The sequence below is a fragment of the Aspergillus stella-maris genome (genome assembly GCF_047715825.1).
Source record: "Aspergillus stella-maris strain CBS 113639 unplaced genomic scaffold BDV14scaffold_31, whole genome shotgun sequence".
In the NCBI taxonomy this organism is placed as follows: Eukaryota; Fungi; Ascomycota; class Eurotiomycetes; order Eurotiales; family Aspergillaceae; genus Aspergillus; species Aspergillus stella-maris.
In genome coordinates this window covers 85444-103641 of record NW_027396825.1, presented here as the reverse complement: position 1 = coordinate 103641, position 18198 = coordinate 85444, and the positions used below count along the sequence as shown (strand labels likewise).

General features: G+C 49.6%; 11 protein-coding genes across 11 annotated transcripts; 8 read left to right on the top strand and 3 right to left on the bottom strand.

Moving 5' to 3' along the window:
- The first annotated feature begins 356 nt into the window (after positions 1-356).
- BDV14DRAFT_174445 (uncharacterized protein) lies at positions 357-1564 on the top strand. The gene is made up of 2 exons (XM_073768893.1): positions 357-730; positions 780-1564. Exons 1-2 carry the CDS (start codon positions 645-647, stop codon positions 1276-1278), a joined length of 585 nt encoding a protein of 194 aa, XP_073627587.1. The 5' UTR covers positions 357-644; the 3' UTR covers positions 1279-1564.
- On the top strand, positions 1498-1881 carry BDV14DRAFT_200676 (uncharacterized protein; the record flags this gene model as incomplete). The annotated part of the gene is made up of 1 exon (XM_073773566.1): positions 1498-1881. The coding sequence occupies one exon, from the start codon at positions 1498-1500 to the stop codon at positions 1879-1881; it is 384 nt and encodes a 127-aa protein (XP_073627586.1).
- Positions 1608-2894, top strand: BDV14DRAFT_73824 (uncharacterized protein). The gene has a single exon (XM_073777412.1). It carries the CDS (start codon positions 1936-1938, stop codon positions 2857-2859), a length of 924 nt encoding a protein of 307 aa, XP_073627585.1. The 5' UTR covers positions 1608-1935; the 3' UTR covers positions 2860-2894.
- Positions 2895-3070: 176 nt separating this feature from the next.
- On the top strand, positions 3071-3772 carry BDV14DRAFT_200675 (uncharacterized protein; the record flags this gene model as incomplete). The annotated part of the gene is made up of 1 exon (XM_073773565.1): positions 3071-3772. One exon carries the CDS (start codon positions 3071-3073, stop codon positions 3770-3772), a length of 702 nt encoding a protein of 233 aa, XP_073627584.1.
- Positions 3773-3917: 145 nt separating this feature from the next.
- On the top strand, positions 3918-5359 carry BDV14DRAFT_209239 (putative zinc metallopeptidase). Its single transcript, XM_073775594.1, has 2 exons — positions 3918-3991; positions 4053-5359. Exons 1-2 carry the CDS (start codon positions 3976-3978, stop codon positions 5318-5320), a joined length of 1284 nt encoding a protein of 427 aa, XP_073627583.1. The 5' UTR covers positions 3918-3975; the 3' UTR covers positions 5321-5359.
- Positions 5360-5430: 71 nt separating this feature from the next.
- BDV14DRAFT_209235 (NAD(P)-dependent alcohol dehydrogenase) lies at positions 5431-7076 on the top strand. Its single transcript, XM_073775593.1, has one exon. It carries the CDS (start codon positions 5706-5708, stop codon positions 6777-6779), a length of 1074 nt encoding a protein of 357 aa, XP_073627582.1. The 5' UTR covers positions 5431-5705; the 3' UTR covers positions 6780-7076.
- Positions 7077-7178: 102 nt separating this feature from the next.
- Positions 7179-9521, bottom strand: BDV14DRAFT_200672 (serine/threonine-protein kinase; the record flags this gene model as incomplete). The annotated part of the gene is made up of 3 exons (XM_073773564.1): positions 7179-8810; positions 8867-9094; positions 9174-9521. The coding sequence occupies 3 exons, from the start codon at positions 9519-9521 to the stop codon at positions 7179-7181; spliced, it is 2208 nt and encodes a 735-aa protein (XP_073627581.1).
- An 823-nt stretch (positions 9522-10344) lies between these two features.
- BDV14DRAFT_200671 (uncharacterized protein) lies at positions 10345-11605 on the top strand (the record flags this gene model as incomplete). The annotated part of the gene is made up of 5 exons (XM_073773563.1): positions 10345-10361; positions 10425-10630; positions 10697-10765; positions 10826-11295; positions 11351-11605. The coding sequence occupies 5 exons, from the start codon at positions 10345-10347 to the stop codon at positions 11603-11605; spliced, it is 1017 nt and encodes a 338-aa protein (XP_073627580.1).
- Positions 11606-13568: 1963 nt separating this feature from the next.
- On the top strand, positions 13569-14580 carry BDV14DRAFT_174436 (CDP-alcohol phosphatidyltransferase family protein). Its single transcript, XM_073768892.1, has 4 exons — positions 13569-13672; positions 13728-14101; positions 14165-14295; positions 14352-14580. The coding sequence occupies exons 1-4, from the start codon at positions 13612-13614 to the stop codon at positions 14527-14529; spliced, it is 744 nt and encodes a 247-aa protein (XP_073627579.1). The 5' UTR covers positions 13569-13611; the 3' UTR covers positions 14530-14580.
- Positions 14581-14684: 104 nt separating this feature from the next.
- BDV14DRAFT_200668 (uncharacterized protein) lies at positions 14685-15435 on the bottom strand (the record flags this gene model as incomplete). Its single annotated transcript, XM_073773562.1, has 2 exons — positions 14685-15323; positions 15379-15435. 2 exons carry the CDS (start codon positions 15433-15435, stop codon positions 14685-14687), a joined length of 696 nt encoding a protein of 231 aa, XP_073627578.1.
- A 976-nt stretch (positions 15436-16411) lies between these two features.
- On the bottom strand, positions 16412-16721 carry BDV14DRAFT_200667 (uncharacterized protein; the record flags this gene model as incomplete). Its single annotated transcript, XM_073773561.1, has 2 exons — positions 16412-16550; positions 16618-16721. 2 exons carry the CDS (start codon positions 16719-16721, stop codon positions 16412-16414), a joined length of 243 nt encoding a protein of 80 aa, XP_073627577.1.
- Positions 16722-18198: the final 1477 nt, after the last annotated feature.

Here is an 18198-nt window from a genome sequence, read left to right as displayed (position 1 = left end):
TTTACTTTAATTCGGTCTTATAGCTACGGACAGACACATATCTCGCTTAGATCACTTGCACTTCCAGGAAGAGAACTGGAAGCTGAGACTGTCGACCAATGGCTGTCCGCCAGGTGCAGGTTTGCAGACTGGGCGCGTAGCCTCGTCCACTCCTGTCGCTGTTATAAGACCTGCTGCCGCGCCGCAATGACTGTCTTCAAATTGACTCTTTCTTTTGTTTTATCCCGATCAGCTTTATTTTTGCTCTTGCGACCAAAGCTTGAACCATCTGGCAGTAAACCTCAGTGCGGAGAACAAACTGTCTTGGGATGGACCCTTTGTCCGCCATCGGTTTGGCATCGAATATCCTGCAGTTTATCGAGTTCGGAACACAAATATGCGTGACGATTCACGAGGTTGCGACGTCCGCGACCGGACTGACTCAATAAAATGAGCACATCGAGGTGGCCGTTAAGGACTTAAAATCCGCAACAGACGGGCTTTCCACCAGCGTCAAAGGCAACAGCAAACATGAAGTCGAGCTCGTTCAGCTTGTTAGAAGCTGTAAGGCTCTATCAGATGAGCTGATGGGAATTCTCTCGAAGCTCAAAGCAAAAAAGGGCGATGGCTTATTGGGCAGTATCCGCATGGCGTGAAAGAGCACGATGAAGAAGAACAAAGTCGCCTCTATCGAAGCAAGGCTTTCAGACTATCGTGCCCAGCTTATCCCCCGCCTCAATATTCTAATATAGTAAGTAAATTTGAGCCCCCTTCTCCGTACTGTATTAATGCATGAACAGCAACGAGCAGTCGCCGACACAAGAACACCACGAGCGCACTGAACAACAAGACCTCGATCTGGGGAACCAGCATGCTTCACAAATGAAAGCTCAAAGACAACAGTTGAAAATAATAATGCAACGCCTGGATACTATAAACGCCAATACCAGCCCTTCTTCAAGCTTAGCAGCATGCCAGGTCGCTATTGAAGACATGCGCGCATCACTCGCACATCTGCACTCAACCGCTAAGAGATTACCGCGCGAGAACGACGTTCTTCATGCCCTATACTTTCCCAGCATATTCCGCCGAGAGGATACCATTAGCTCGGCTGTTGGAGAAACATATCAGTGGCTCCTCTACAGTGAAGACTCAGTCCGTTGCGTCGAAGAGTCAGAGCCAAAGGATGAAGGTTATAGAAGTGACACTATGGAGCTTCACAGTGATGCCCATCCACAGGCCACTCGAACGGCAATCACGCCTCTGTGGTCGCTGGCGATGATGATACTGGACGACTAAGCGGTTTAGACAGCTCAAGACCACAAGAGACTGACTCGCCTTCATCTGAAGCAAGTGCTGCTGATCTCAAAAGTCACTTTGCTCGATTTGAGTATGAGAGTTATGAAAAAGAAGCACTGCGTAGATGGGAGGTGGCAGGCCGATTCAGACAATTACTAGTCTGGCAAGCACTCTGTCTTCTTCATCAACGGCAAGGCGGGATCGGGAAAATCAACTCTCATGAAGTACCTTGCTGATAGCGACAACTTTTTTGTCAGACAGTATTTACAAGCGTGGAAAGGTGATTGTCGTCTCATACGAGTCTCCGTGTTTTTCTGGAATGCGGGTGACAATTTGCAGCGGTCACTCGAGGGTCTCTATCGCTCAATCCTCTACCAAGCGCTTCGAGAGCTTCCAGAGATGATTCCTCAAGTGTTTGATGAAGAACAAAATGTACTCTACTGGGAAGATCTCCGAATGCCTGTGTTGGACAAGGCTGTGAGCAAGCTGATCCAGGTCCTCGACCCCCAACGGCACAAGCTTTGTTTGTTTATTGATGGCCTTGACGAGTACGAAGGAGATAGCTTTGATCAGGCTCAACTGGTCAAGAAGATTGCTTTCTGAGGCTGTCGGGAAAATGTCAAGATTGTCTGCAGTGGACGCCCGCATTTGGAATATATGCAGGCTTTTGCCCAACAAGAACGGGATCTTCCGCTCCATGATTTCACCAAGAGAGACATTCTTGAATATGCGTTTACGCTGCTTCAGGACTCAGCAGGAACACCTTCATGTCATTCACATTCTGCCCTCTTAGAGCTTGCCCATCAAATTGTCACTCTGGCAGAAGGGGTATTCCTTTGGGCCTATCTGATTGTCCGATCACTTAGCCAAAAACTTCAGTACTACTCTGCTAAGCAGCTGACCGCTATGCTGCTGGCGACACCACGAAATCTGGATTCTTTCTTCGACCAAATGCTGAAGAAAGTTGACCCATTGACCCAAAGACAAACCAAACAGTTCCTTCTCCTAGCAGCACATAATCCCTTCCATACTGGTCTCAATGCCCTATCCTATTCCTGGATGCAGGACCTGGACGATACGAGCTTCCCAACGGAAAGGCCTGCGCGTTCTTATACTATTCCTGAGATTGAGGGAAGATTGAACATGGTGAATACGCAAATACGGGACCTTACCCGGGGCATGGTAGAGGTGAAAGCACGGGACCCGAGTCGCGCTGACCTATTTCGCCATCTCCGACTATATCAAAAAGGATGGGCAAGCCAGCCCTTTTTCAAATATGAGGTCCAATTTTTCCATCGCACGTTCCGTGATTACCTGCTCTGTCGATGGCACGATAAAGCGGCCCCGACGATCGAAGTCTACATGCGGATAGTCATTGCGGAGTTGAAGCTTTCTTGCATAATGGAGCATTATCATCCAGGGGGAAATTACCTGCCCGCTGGCTTTGGGAACCTGAGTATTATTGCGCAAGTCCTATCATGGCTTCTTCAAGATCGAAAGATTCTTCCGACCAGATTCTGCATGATGATTAAGGATGTTGTTGAAGATTATGAGAAGCTCTTGAACTCTTCCAATACCTAATCAACAAGACTATCCATCAATCATCCCCGTCATCGGACCCCAGTTTCGGAGCCGAATGGTCACTCGACTTATTTGGAACGACTTGGAAACGAAGCCGGCGATGGAGCCCATCTTGTTTCCTCGTTTCATCGCCACTTGGGCACCGGTCGTACCTGAGTATATATCCGAAACTATAAAGGCTCATCCGAACTCAAGTCATCCCGATCCCGAGATGGTGAACCTTTTGATAACGCTCGCTGCCAACGGGCACGACGGGGACTTCCTACCAGCTTCCAAAGAAAAAGGAATCTCACCAGACACTGAAGCGTCAATCATGTTATTCAACGGTAACTACTTTCAAGCATTCACAACGTCAACATATCTAGCTGTTCTGGGGACACAAACCGGACGCGAGATGCCAGGTGTAGAATGGGATAGCTACTTCTGGTGTCTCCTCGAAAACTTCCTTCATTTCGGCGCAGACCCCAATGTCTTATTTCTCATTCTATGCGGTCGTCACATATCAGAGACGCCAACGATAAGACGAACCCGAACAAGAAGTAGGGAGCGCATGCCCGACGAAACAATGAACGGCGACGAAGTCAACGAGCGCCAAATTCGCTACTTACACCTGCGAGAACTGATGGAAATGGTCCAGCCGCCAAACATAAAAAGCCTTCAACAATACTTCGACCGACCACTTGCGCCAGCCGGAGCGGGTGGTAGCTGGTGGAATGTAGCGACCAGGATGATATCCGGTTTTTCCTCGGCGCAGGGCCAGCACCAATTGCAGCACGATTATATAGCCGAGGCTGAACAGCGGTACCCCAAGTACGATAAGAATGAAGAAGCTGCTAGTGAGATGAGGGATATTGTGGAGGTGCGGACGCGGACGCATTATTTGCCTAGGAATGCCATCATCCAGTTGTACTAAGGACCTGAGTGTTCGGTGTTCCGAGTGGTTGGGTTGCCGAGCTGGTTGGGGTTTGCCGAGCTCCGGACTATCAACCACGGAATGCAACCTTGGAGAAACAGCATGAAATAGAGACTGTAGTGACGTATATATATCTTGAATAAAAGTAGCATCTCCGCCATTCTATTCAACATTCCCCTTCGCTCACTACCTGCCTACCCACCATGCTGGAGCTCCTAGGTACGCAGCCCTAAAAAGCCAACATAACGACAAAAGACCCTTTACTAAACCACACCTCTAGATACAAAACACGATGACCTCAACGCCATGATAACCAAGCACCACCCGGACATAAAACCCTACGAGTCCATTTACAGAGACCTCCACAGATCTCCCGAACTCTCCGGCCAAGAAAAAGAAACATCCACCCTCGCAGCCTCCCATCTGCGGAAGCACAACTATGAAGTCCACGAAAATATAGGCGGTTACGGCGTCGCCGGCGTCCTGCGAAACGGTGAAGGCCCCACTGTCCTCATCCGCGCAGACATGGACGCTCTCCCGGTGCTTGAGAAAACGGGGTTACCCTATGCAAGCTGTAAAGTGGTTAAGGGTAAAGACGGCGTCAAGGTACCCGTCATGCATGGCTGCGGCCACGATACACATGTCGCCGCCATGCTCGGCGCAATCGAACTTCTTTCTTCTGCGAGGAATGAGTGGAAGGGGACATTAGTGGTTGTATTCCAGCCCTCTGAGGAAGAACTTTCCGGTGCAAAAGCCATGCTAGATGATGGGCTATATGATCGCAATCTCATACCGAAACCAGACGTCGTCCTTGCTCAACATGTAATCCGCATGAAGGCTGGCACGGTGGGAATCAAACCCGGTCGACTCCTAACAGCAACAGACGCATTCGAGATAACGATCCATGGACGCGGAGGCCACGGCTCGTCGCCTCAATCGTGTATTGACCCAATTGTTATTGGGGCTTCGGTGATTACGAGGTTGCAGAGTATTGTTTCCCGCGAAGTCACGCCGGGCGAATTGGCTATTTTGTCGTGTGGGTGTATACAGGCGGGGCATGTTGCGAATGTTATTCCTGATACGTGCGTGATTAAACTCTCTGTACGGTCTTATGATCCGAAAACAAGAGAGAAGTTGAAGAGCGCTATTAAGCGGATCGTTGAAGCGGAATGCGCTGCGTCAGGGACAGAGAGGAAACCAGATTTAAAACACACCATTGAAGCGCCCGCAACAGTGAACGACGAGGACATCACGGAAAAGATAACATCCTCCTTCTCAGCCTATTTCGGAGACAAGTTAGTCGATACAGAACCAACGACTGCATCCGAGGACTTTTCTCTCCTTGCGCGGGCCGTCGGGGCGCCGTACGTGATGTGGTTGTTTGGGGGCGTTGATCCTGAGATCTGGGAGAGGGCTGTGCAGAGTGATAAAGTGGATGAGTTACCAGGGAACCATAGTCCGTTTTTTGCGCCTGTTGTGCGCCTGACACTGGGAACTGCTGTTGATGCGATGGCGTTGGGGGCCTTGACTTTTCTGGGGAGGAAATAGTGATTGCTGTTTGGACAGGGTGCTGTCTTTTCTTGGGAGTAGAGCTAGAGTGGTTTTGGTTAGTGCGGGTGCTGCCCTGTCGCTGTCAGTAACATCCTGCTGCGTCACCACTTAGATACCACATGTACCTTACCTACAGTATCTCGATATCCGGGCCAAGACATTCAAGTTCGGATTGACTCCGACATCTATCCAAAACAGGAACCATCTTGCGCCGGACGTTACTCTGTTGATCTAGTGCGATTTTTGTTTTTTCAACTGAGACAAACCACCACCTCCGCGTTGTCCGCCTTATCTCCGGCTTCCAATTTAACTTCATCTTCACCTCACCCGCACCTTCAACACAACCACCAATCTATCACCACCATCCCACTGACCTATCAAAATGTCCAAACCCCAAATAATGGCCGCCTGGCTATACTCTAGCACATTCCCAACCCTCCTCCACAACCTCCACCACACAAAACTCGCCCGCGCCCCTCCCCCCCCCTCGTCACCGTCCCAATTCCTCATTCGCGTCCTCTCAACATCCCTAAACCCAGCAGATTACAAAGTCCCCGAACAATCGACCATCTTGGGCAAGACACTAATCTGTACCCTCCCCGCCTCACCGGGACTTGATTTCGCGGGGGAAATTGTCGCCGTGCATGAGGATTATGATAAAGATGAGTTTCATGTTAGACAACTGGTCTTCGGGTGTCTTGCTCGTCCACGCGAGTTCGGGACGACGGGGGAGTATATCATCGCCGAGGAGAACGATCTTGCGCCTTTACCTGAGGGGGTGGAGATTGATGATGCGGCGTGTGTGGGCGTTGCGATGAGGACTGCGTATCAATCTCTGAAGAATTATATCAAGCCAGATACGGACCCAAACCAGCCCGCCAAAAAGGTCTTCATAAACGGAGGGAGCGGTGGCTGCGGCGTCTTCGCAATCCAGTTCGCGAAAATGATGGGGTTCCACATAACGACGACCTGCTCAACCCGGAATATCGAGCTTGTGCAATCCCTAGGCGCCGACGAGGTACTCGATTACATAAAGACCGACGTCACAATCGCTCTGAAGTCCAAAGGGTTAGTTTTCGACCACGTAATCGACCACATCGGCCTACCCCAGAACCTCTACTCTGAATCCCACCACTTTCTAAAACCAGGCTGTACATGGGTCCAAGTCGGGAGCGGGAGTATTCTCACTGCGGTTTGGCGCCTGCTTACACCGCGCTGGCTAGGTGGTGGACGGCGGTGGTTCAGTGCGCTGATGCTGCAGAATTCGAAGGCTGATCTTGTTGCTGTGGGGGAGATGTTGAGGGAAGGGAAGGTGAGGGTTGTTGTTGACTCTGTGCATGATTTTAGGGGGGTTAAGGGGGCTTATGAGGTGCTGGTGAGTGGGAGGGCGAGGGGGAAGATTATTGTTAGGGTAGCTGAGTGGGGTGGAGAGGGAGAGGGAGAAGGGAGGATTTGATGGTGATGGGAGCGTCTAAGTTGAATTAAGAGGTTTTGTTCTACCTTAGACTGGAATTGTTGGGTTTGATTTCGGGATTGGATCTCTATTGGAGGCCGTTGTACCTTTCTAATATTTGCGGATCCCAGGGCATCTCCAATTTATTACTAAATGGGTTCAACCTATCTGCCGCTTCGTATCTATGCTTAGTCTATATGAAAGTACTCACATCAATAGAACGCTCACAGTCGAACAATTTCCTCAGCTTGGACGTCTAGTCCAATACAGATAGCTAGAGCCTGTTAAACATCATCCAACAGACGAAGCTAACACACCAAAAACACCGAACCCAAGTACAAAGAGCCTCACGCCATATTCATTTTACTAATACTAGTTCTACATCTCAGGGGTTCCTACTCGTCAAGGGTCCAAATGGGACTTTGATCTGACAATTTGCGCCAAGTCACGAAACCGGCGAACTTGCCCAGGGATTTTCCTCTTGCTCTCATCACCAGAAGAAGACGACGACACAATACGCGGAATTGTAGGCTGTTTATGCTCAGAATGCACGTTTAGCACAGGATATGTCCACTCGTTGATGCGTCGATGCGGGCCCGGGGCGAGAGGATCGAACGGGCGCGGCGTACCGAGGTCTTCAGTCGTATATAAGTCCGTCCTTGAGGAAGATTCGTTCGGGTAGTCGGTATCTTCGATAATTGGGTGTAGAGTGAAGGGCGACGACTCTGAAAGAGCAGATATATGATAGTCGTATGAGGCATCAGGTGCGATCTCTCGGGCGACTGGGGACCCTGTATACCGGTCCTTGGTTGGACTTGATGTGAAGAGTGAGGTAGTTGATGGCGTCTTTGACTTTGTAATCGGAAACCTTCTCGGCTTCGATCGAAGTGACAATGTATCAATTGGGATCTTGGAATCACCATTCGCAAGTCTTTGACGCATTGGGGCTTTGGTCGGAGCTGCCCGTCCGCTTTTCTCTTCATGGTTTGTATGTGTTGATGGAAAGTGGTATATTCTACTGAACGTGTCCGGCCTTGGTGGCAGAGGAGAATTCCCATGCTCGTCATTTGCAGTTTTTTTCATGGTTGGTGGCGCAATGTAGGGCTCGATCTCTTCAAGAGAGGATGGAGGCGGAGCCCGCCGTCTGCTTCGAGATTTGCGCGGAACATTTTCATGCTCTTTATATCTGTTCGTAGTTAGACTCGCCTCAAGAGCTTCCCAAGCCCTATAGAAATTGGTGCGTGTATCGGGGTGCTCTGAATAGGGCTCTATGTCTTCTACAATAGTAGGGCTTCCTTCTATGCTCGAGGGTAGAGGCTCTTCCGGTCTTCTGGACTCAAATGGTGTCGTGCTTGAGTTAGTCGCATTCCAAGAACCAAAATCATCGGTGAGGGTATTGCGATATTCAGAATCGGAATCAAAGTCCTCGACAAAAGCAATGTTTGGCAAATGGTGCCTTGTTAAACTCTCATCAGATGCCTCGTGTCGCTTTCTGGGCTCGATTATCGTATACTGAGAGTTGGGAGCGTTCCAAGTCCCATAATCATCGTCCAACGTAGCAAGTTCGGCAAACAGACTGGTAGGTATCTGCTGCACTGGACCTTCGCGCGCGGGCACAGCATGGGTTTGCTGAAGCCAGGCGTGTTCAAGTGCGTCCTTCGCCGTGTCACGACGCTCTGGCTCAAAGGCCATCAAGCGCATGATAAAGTCAGTGGCTGCAGAGCTTAGATTGGCGGCAGCAAGCAGCTTGAGCGGGAAGCCAATACGATCATCCCTGTATTTTAAGAACGCCCCTGGGAGCCGAAAGGCTGGTCTCTTGGTCAGCAGTTGGAACGTTATCTCGCCGACTGCCCAAATGTCAATAGCGTATGAAGGGCCCCTATCGCTGAAGCCTAGTAGTTCTGGCGCCATGTATCCTAATGTTCCTTTGGCAGAAGTCTTGATGTCCAAGGTTTCTTCGACGCGCTTGCTGAGGCCAAAGTCCGCAAGCTTTATGCGCCAGTGGTCTGGAGGTTGAGAATGGATCAAGATGTTCTAGTAGGAGAGTCAGCTAGGCGAACCTGATATCAAGTTCATAACGTAGGACAAACCTTCAGCTTCAAGTCTCGATGAAACAGTTTGATGTCGTGCATTGCACTCAGACCGAATAAAATCTGATGAACAATGTCCCCGACTGCATGTTCAAGAAGCGGAGGTTGTTCAGTGCGATAGAGGTAGCTATGCAGATCGCCGAACTCGAGGTACTCCATCGCAATGAACAAGTACTCAGACGTGCGATACCATCCATCGGAATGAACAAAGCAGCCATAAGTGCGGTACTGCCCAGATTTAGATTCCAGTTTGCGGCAGATGACACGTTGGTGTAGCAGCAAAGTAGGAGCTTCTAGACGAACGCACCTTCCTCTGCGAAAACTTGGCAATAGCCTCGAGCTCCCTCGCGATGTCCAAATGCGTCGCACCACGTCTGAGATCAATCCGCTTTACAGCTCGAAAAGTCGGTTTTCCCTGGCCTTTAGGAGGTGGCTCAATGCGCTCTTCGAGAAAGACCTCTCCGCCGCCGCCGCTTGCAATCGTCCTTCGTTTAGCCCAGCATTCAGTCCTCGCGGTCCGCATCCGAACATGTTGATCATGATAGATATGAACTGTCTCGTCCGGCCGGTTCGGCGGAAAATATGTTCCATGGATTTCTGAATCGCGAACAGTCTTCGAGAGTTCGCCTCCGAGGCCTTGACTTGTAGAACCCATCGCTCAGGGTCAATGAGGGCGGTTCACAGCGCGAGAGAAATTGAACAGAATAAAACGGCGAGGGGTACAAATAATATTTGATCGTAAGCGCTAGAAATGTGGCGTAGCGATGTGCTGTTTCAAAGACGAGGCTGAATATGCAGGCCAAGGGCTTTGTACGAGGGAATCGCTGTGACTCAGCCACAGGGCGCATCTTCTCCGTTGAAATGCAAGAAGCCCTTAATTGTCAAATGCTCGGATGTATAATTCGTAGTCTGAGAATTGGGAGTACCTTGCAGCAGTGCCAAAAAGGCTCCCTAATCGCTTGTATCATGTTGTATTATGTAGAACCGCCCAAGCGGCGATTGGGAAGCGCAAACACCATGCTCCCATCGTGAAAGAAAAAGGGACAACATTCTTTTTAGCGAATAGTGCGATAAAGCTTAAATTCCAAATTTCTGCTCCATGCGCGCTAGCTCGTCCGGGGGAAATGATGAGAAGCCAGGAGTGACAGGACCCGGAATAAGGGGAACTCCCCCAGATTTGAACCAGCACGGGCCGACAGAAAGGCCCTGGGATTCCCTCCTCTGAGTAACTGCAAGATATTGTCTCTGCAATAGTCAGGCGCTCCCGAATATCGAGGCGGGGCCCGGCGGGGGCAGGTGTATCCTTCCCGTTTCGAATCGGGATCGCCTGCCGATTTGGTAAATGACGAAATGGAGTAGAGGGGCAGACATAACATAAACACCCCTCATCTATTCTAGTCCAGTGAATATATGATTTTAACATGCATTCAAGTAGTCTAATATCTTCTATCGAACTCAATAATTCTACAAGCACAATCATGACACGCATCTTCCTGTGAGTCCTGCAATACCCCAAGTTATCCGGAAGCCCTAACTCACCACGGCCATTTCACATCAGCCTCGGCGCTACAGGCTACATAGGAGGCGAAGTCATCCACGAACTATCAACAACGCACCCAGAATACGAAATCGCTGCTCTTGTCCGGAACCCAGAGAAGGCCAAGAACGTCACCGCTGCTTATCCACAAGTCCGCGTGGTCAACGGCGATTTGGATAATGCGGATGTCATTGAGGAAGAAGCCCGGAAGAGTGATATTGTTATTCGTGAGTCTGAACCTGAGTCCTTGACAATCAGAGGACTCTATGGAAGCTTGATGCTGATTTCCACAGACGCCGCGAGCAACAAACACCTACCCAGCGTAGAGGCCATTGCAAGAGGTCTAAAGGGTCGACGGAACGGTAGGTTTACCCATATAGCCTAGATTCACTTATCGAACAGCAACTGATTCTCAAACCAAGCATACTACATCCAAGTAACAGGCGCCTCCGTCCTCGGCGGTCCAGAAATCGACAACGATTCCTACGGCGAGCCCTCAGACGACATTCACAACGACCTCGATGGAATTCAAGCCGTCCGCGAGAAGATAACCGCGTACCCCAACCGCCGCGTCGTAGACAACTTCATCCTCAACCTGAAGGGCAGTGGGCCCAAGACAGCCATCATCTTCCCGCCTATCATTTTCGGCAAGGGACGTGGACCAGGAAACCAGCGGAGCATTCAGGTTCCGAGCATTGCGAAGAATGCGCTTCAACGAAAACAGGCTGCTTATGTTGGACGGGGACTTGCAAAATGGGGTGCTATCCATGTTGCGGATTTGGCGAGCTTGTTTGGGAAGTTAGTTGAGAGGGCTGTTGCTAGTGGTGAGGATGAGGGTGATGGTGAGGTTTGGGATGAGAATGGCCTTTATTTTGTTGATAATGGCGAGATGGTATGTGTCCTTCATAGAGGGTTATCAGGACATACTAACAATCATTTCAACGCAGTCCTTCAAGGATATAGCAGCCCTCGTCGCCGACGAAGTACACAAACTAGGCTATGCGGACAAACCAGGCCTAACGCAGTCTATTACACCTCAGGAATGCGATAGTGAGTTCTTCGCTCATGGGGCTGTCGTTCTGGGTACGAATGCACGTGGGAGAGCATTGAGGGCGCGGAAGTTGCTTGGGTGGGAGCCTGTAAAGGGGACCTTGGAGGAATATATCCCGGAGACTGTCGCCATTGAGGCAAGGAGCCTGTAAGGTGAAGCTTAATTACAGATATCTAGAGCCATCCAAACGCTGTACATTTCACTTGCGAACATAAGGTATCACAGCCTCATTCAGTCCACTTCAGCCTCCGTCGCAGTGGATACTATTTTCAAGATCATCTCGTGTGCCCGCTTGGCAGGGCAGCGTCTATAGGTTGGAGAGCAACATATAAGGCTAGCCCAGAAAACTTAGCTTGTCCTTTGCGCTTGTTTAGCCCGGGACTTGCCATTGACGATTCAGTGACTGTATAAAGAGAGGACGATACCTAAGGGCATAGTCGCACCTCGAACCGCGCCTCTCAACTTCAATTTCAACCCTACCTATTTAAACCACAGGGCAAGAGCAAAGACAGACGAGAAGATGCCCCCACCCCTAAACTCAGAACATGGATATCCAATATCCCCAAAACTACAAACCCAGGCAGCATAACCAGCGGCACAGTGCACGTTCCAAACTCCGACACAGAACCATTATCTTTTTCAAAACTAATTCTCACATTCCATGGAACCAGAGGCACGAAGATTTTCCGCGAGCTTAATATCGTGATAATGCCACTTCAGGGACGGTGGAAGAGTAATGTTATGTATGTTGAGAGGGTTTGGATACTTGTTGATGGGAGTGCGAATTCAACTACGCCAATCCCACCGGGACAAATCGCCGAGTATCCATTTACTATCCAAAACCCCGAAGCATCAGAGATCAATATTGCGGACACAAGCAGTGAGAAACGGACGGAGTAAGTTGAAGGTGGCAAAGCGCTTGCCTTTGCAGGAGTAAAAGGCTCTCATCCGATTCCCCCAAGTACGACGTTCAAGAGCGAGTATAAGGTTCTGCTAGAATAGGGAACCGTCAAGGCTCAGATTGAGCATACTATTACTGCTTCTGTAGGTATTGAGGGAAAGGACTTGGTGAAGCCTTTTGCTACGCAGAAGATTATCATGGGTGCTCCGGCCGTCAAGCCCGTTAGGCCCGTTAGCCCTACAGGCGACGGAAGAACCGAAACAGACTACGCTTTCGCAAGCACTTACGGGGAAATATAAGAGCGTTACAGCGACAGTCAAATTTCCAACAGTTCTCACGCAGGGCAAAGCCTTCCCACTTAAAATTAGCATCAACGAAGACAACTTCGCACTAATCTCGCTAAAAGCGAAGCTGTTGACAGCCTACGCAGTTCGAGGCTGAAGTTTCTGGCTTCGGGAGAGCATTGGAACAGCAATATCTCAGGATTAATTGATGGCCTGGGAAGGAAAGCGGGATCTCACAGAGAACCAGGTGCAGCTTGTTCAGAGTCAGCCTATCCTACCTACTGATGCAGTGGCTGTGTTCTCTACGCTGAATGTTGCGTGTTTGGCGCATGAGCTGGAAGTCAAGTTAAGGTGCAAGATGCAAGGGGAAGGTCTTTGCTACTGCTTTTAGCCCGGTTGGCGTGGAGGTTCGTGGGCCTGATCTTGATGAGCAGGAACAAGGAGATGAGGGTCCGAGTCTGTATATCAGTGCTGCTGAAGATCGACAATCGGGTCCCCTCAAGGAGGAGTTGAACGAGTTGATGGGCCTGAACGCAGTCAGTTTTCGTGTGCTTACCATTGATTATCCAGTTTCTGGAAAATCCTCAAACTTTCACTATGTACCTATGATGGCCTAATCTTCATTGGCAGCTTCGTTGTCTATAATGAACGAATAATTCACGTTTCAAGCCTTGGAGTACAACCTGGACTCTATGTCAGCTCTGGGCTATACGCATCTGTATTCGAAACGGTGCACTTATAGCCAGAAGATTCCTGAGGCACACAAGCGGGCTTACTGTGTGGGCACCCAACAAGTCGATCCTGCCAGCAACAAGTATGATAGGTCAAGTAGGACAGAGCAGAGGGGCTTCCTGTGGGGTCCCGTGACTCGATCTGACCTTAGTGGCCTTTAGTCATCCACCTTTCCCTTGGGCATCTCCCGCGCTCCCGTCCTGTTTTAACTTTCAAGTATCTACGGAGAAGACTGTCCCTATGCCTTCGAACATGGTGAACAAACAGGAAAATGTCTTCTTATTTATCCCAAATCTCATTGGTACTAGCCCCAACTCTGCTCTCTTTCCTCCTCATCGGAAGCTGACTTTAACTAGGATACACCCGGGTTGTCTTTGCCATAACATCTCTCTACTATATGCCGTATCACCCCCGAACTTGCTCCTTCTTCTACAGTATCTCCTGCCTTCTCGATGCCCTCGACGGTGCTGCCGCCAGGCGCTTTAACCAGTCAACTCGCTTTGGAGCTGTCTTGGATATGATTACCGATCGCTGTACTACGACCTGTCTCCTCGTCTTCCTTGCGAGCGCTTTCCCACGATGGAGTATCGTCTTCCAAGGCCTCATCAGCCTAGACTACTCAAGCCACTATATCCACATGTATGCGACGCTGGCAACCGGTAGCAAGCAAAGCCACAAGGATGTCGATGAGCAGTGGCCTTGGGCTTTGCAGATATACTACTCGAGCTCGGTATGCTTATCCTGAATTTCCCGCTCAGTCACTCCGCCTGATCTAATTATCTAAACCAAACAGAACATTCTATTCACCGTATGCGCGCTCAACGAATTATTCTTCATTGCTCTTTACCTTTTATCCTTTGCGTCAGACTCGGGCTCTATTCCACTGATTGAAGGCTGGAGTGCTGCGGCCATGGAGATGGCCCGGTATGTCTATTACCCATCATGCTGAAAGTGCCGTAATGCTAATTTATTGAATCTAGTGCAAACAAGATCCAGAGCTCTTGGCCTTGGATTCTTTTTTATGCCTCCTTACCATTCATGCTATTCAAGCAATATGTCAACGTGCTTCAAATTATCCAGGCTAGTAAGCAGATAGCACACAGTGACATTGTCGCAAGGCGTCAGAACAGGACTGGACGAAGGCAAAGACAGGAGTAGATAATTGAGTTTAAAATGCATCTAGAAGTGACATCAATAATAACAGACAAGATAAAAAAATCATCTCTAACTCCAACCCAGTAATGTTGAATTACGAAGGTTGCTGTACAATATCACCCAAATCCCTCAAAGGCTTAGGAGAAGCTACCTCCCCCTCAAAACGTACTAACCTCACAGACCTGCGTGCTATCATCAGCAGGACAAGTAGCCCCCGGATCATCTGCATAAAACTGCGCAGAGACAGTCCCCGTCGCTTTCCCCTTACTACCAGTAACCTCCAACTCCCCAGTCCCCCCAATAGCCCCATTACACGAAGACCAAAGATCCTCATAAACCGCATCACAAACAGCAGGCAATGCATCACGCACCAGCCCCCCAGCAACATTAAACGCCACCGCAACAGCAAGCGTGCAGTCTTCGTTGTCCTCGCAGACCCCGTTACTCACGATGACTTCGCCGCTTAGGAGCGTCGCGCCGGCCTGGTCTTCGATTAGTCGACAGAGACGATCTTTGCCTGTGTCGTACTCGTCTTTTGTACCGATTAGAAAGCCACAGGCTATGTTTTTGAGGGACCAGGTTGCTTTTGTGCCGGGTATGGCGACGCTGGTGCTGGTGTTGTTGTTGGTGTTTGTGGGTGCCCAGTACATTACGCCTTCGTCGACCATTTTCTGGGCCCAGGTCATGTAGTCTAAGCCGCTGGCGTGGAAGCTGTTGGCGCGGGTGGTGTTTAGAGGTGTTGGAGCACGCATTGCTTTGGTGAGGGCTGCGTCATGGGATAGAGGAATTGCTTCTGTCTTTTCATCGAGGGGTTAGTACTTCCCTAGCAATGCATCTCCGGTAGATACTTACAAGAACAAATAGCAGCCCAAGCACGATGGCCACTATAGGAAGGAGAGATTGATTCATGTTGGATGTCTGATCTAAAGAATAAACTGGATAGGATATATTTTAGGAACGATATCAGCGTAGGGTGAGTTATGAACGTAGAGATTTAGTCAGTTCCAGAGACGATAGAAGATGTCCGTCTTTACTCCTCCACTTCAGAAACAAGGGAACTACCCTCCTATTTATCCCCCGACCCGCGCCTCTTAAGATCAATCCATACTCACCTTGTTTTCTCATGTACCTACTCAATTCTTCTCTCGCCCCCATATTGCAAAGCCCGATGATACAATAGTTCCAACCAGGCTGCAGCAGCATTTACCTTAAAGGTAAAGGATAGCCATACTTTGAGCAGGGTATATTCTGCTTGCGGTCTCATGGGAATTTGTTGGTTCTCTAAGGTATATTATTGGGACACTACACTCGATCAGCCATGACATCCTCCGTAGGTAGTTTCACTGTTAGCGAGACCATTACTGCATTAACCCATGCATGCATGCATTGACGGCGCAGACTGGGCAAGGCGTACTCTACGACCCCTCGGGGTACTTACCCTGCTGGTGTGCTGCTTCAAGGCACACCGGTGACTAACTAACACCACCATCATCGTGCATTCGTGGCGGCGGCTTGACCATCCATAGCCGATGTTGAGAGGGCCGCATACCGCAGCCTGGAGGAACATCTATCCCGTCCAGACTGGAATATTCTACTATAGCCTATATTAGGGAAGGCGATTCTACATGCAATTACTCTCAGGTCTCGATATACGCCGTATACTACTTGATGTCACCCTCGTCCCTGCCCACTTGAACGTAGACAAATGTAGGTTGAGTACTAAGGAAAATGTGGTTGTCTCCAGCAACATTGGTAACTCCTTAAGCTATCTACAAATTCTCCCTCTGCGTATCCCATCTTCCACCTTCCACATCCCTTCCGCCAACATACCACCTTCCTAATCAGCGCCGTCTCGATTCCTCTACCATGCCGTTTGCCTTTCAGCTTACGCAGTGTAAAACGAGCCCACCTTGCCTATTTCCGGGCAAGACGGCGGCGCAGCCCCAGAGGGAGGATTGCATCCGGTATCAGCCGAGACAAGCCAGCAGGTGCCGTCGGCGCACATGCAGTAGTTGCCGACGCCACTTGGTTTGATTTTTAGCTGCGATCTTCATATACACGGTTTGCTATGGAGAGTAAGGTTTTACTCACTTGGAGGGGTCTGCGTGGTTGTAGCAAGGCTGGGCTTGTCCGTTGCTCGCGGTTATCAGGGCAGCGAAGGTAAATGCTGCGGCGAGTTGATTAAAGTACTTCATAGTGTCTGCTGTCAGAAGTTGGAATTGTAATGCAGCGTACTCGTTCAGGGTTCTCGGTGTCAATTGAGTGAAAGAGAGATGGGCTTGCGGCACACTGCCGATGGCATACAAGCTGCTTAAGTATATTTGAGCAAATATGTCTGGCGCTCAAAAGTAAAAAGACTGTGCTATGCATCACGTTCTGGTCCTCTCTAGGCATAGTGAGATCATCGATTCATCCTTGTCTGGGGGCGGATCAGGGTTATGGTCATGAAAGACGTACATGGGATCCAAGCCATCCAGGTGCAAATAAGCTGATGCACTGAATCAGCCTAGAAAACATCCAATAATATAGTATACCTAACCAACTAAAAAGACATGGATAGGACAGCGTGGGATATTAGCAGCTGTAAGCAGACTAGAGTGCAACGCTGCTGCGTTAATCGACTCGATGTTGCTTAGGTGTTTGAACCGATTTTCCCCATTGTTTTATTTTCTTTTTTTTCTCGCAAGTTTGTGCCTTCATATTGTCTATGGGAAGTTTACTGCCGAGGCCCACCAGACCAGGTTCAAGTTTCCAGCTGCCCGGGCTGCAACCTGTACCTTTCGGAAAAGGTTTTGTTCTTCTAGTACATGCTTGAGCATTTAGTCAGATTCCTCAGCAAGCCAAGAGGACACGAGCAGGCACGGACGGAACGGGACCGGTGCTCGAGGTTGTCTAAGTGCGAGTCTAGCATCTGAGACATACCTATTGTCCTCGATGAGGAGCACATGCATGCAGGGCGACTGTGCCGCAATGCATAAAGGACAAGTAACCAACACCCATGACTCCCGTTTCCCCGAAGATTTACCATGGGTGTTCAAAGTGGGAGTAGTAGGCGTTGTGACCTCAGAGTTTCTGTTCTCTTTTTCCTCGAGATGGAGGTATTTCTTAACCTTGGTCTTGTTGTTGTTCATCAATTCGCGAGGCTGAGTCGGACTGCACTTTCCATCGGGTGGATTTTCATGCAACTATCAAGGATGCGCCAATCCCATAGGTTTACAAGATTAACTGCCGCAGATCTCGCGGGAATAACCTTGCTTCCTGGGCTCCGTGTTGGCTTGCAGATGGCTCACCTTGACTCCTGTGTATCCGCTGCTACTCGCTACTTTCATCGGTGGTATACTTTGTCTTATCTGTATCTCTACCGTGATTTTTTGACTCTACATTACATAACCCATATTATCATGTTTATTCAACAGCTACTATCATCATGCTCCTGGCTGATGTTATCCCGGATACCTGCCACGAGAAGGCTTTTGCCTTGCCAGCCGAGTTCGAAACTTGGCTGCCTTGTGCCAGTATGCTAGGTTTGGATCACGCTTCCTGCCCGAGTCGGTGGTGCAGCTTGGCGATTACATCGAGATCAACAGTTCCGGCTCCAATAAGGTGGAGGCTCTATCCAACATGTTGCCCGGAACCATGCCTTACCTATTATAGCGGCTCGGATCCGGCCCG

Coding starts and splice junctions, on each gene's coding strand:
- BDV14DRAFT_174436 (XM_073768892.1), top strand. CDS start 13,612: ATGCCTTCGAACATGGTGAACAAACAGGAAAATGTCTTCTTATTTATC. Junction 13,673..13,727: donor ATTTATCCCAAATCTCATTG/GTACTAGCCCCA, acceptor GACTTTAACTAG/GATACACCCGGGTTGTCTTT. Junction 14,296..14,351: donor GCGGCCATGGAGATGGCCCG/GTATGTCTATTA, acceptor TATTGAATCTAG/TGCAAACAAGATCCAGAGCT.
- BDV14DRAFT_209235 (XM_073775593.1), top strand. CDS start 5,706: ATGTCCAAACCCCAAATAATGGCCGCCTGGCTATACTCTAGCACATTC.
- BDV14DRAFT_73824 (XM_073777412.1), top strand. CDS start 1,936: ATGCAGGCTTTTGCCCAACAAGAACGGGATCTTCCGCTCCATGATTTC.
- BDV14DRAFT_174445 (XM_073768893.1), top strand. CDS start 645: ATGAAGAAGAACAAAGTCGCCTCTATCGAAGCAAGGCTTTCAGACTAT. Junction 731..779: donor CGCCTCAATATTCTAATATA/GTAAGTAAATTT, acceptor ATGCATGAACAG/CAACGAGCAGTCGCCGACAC.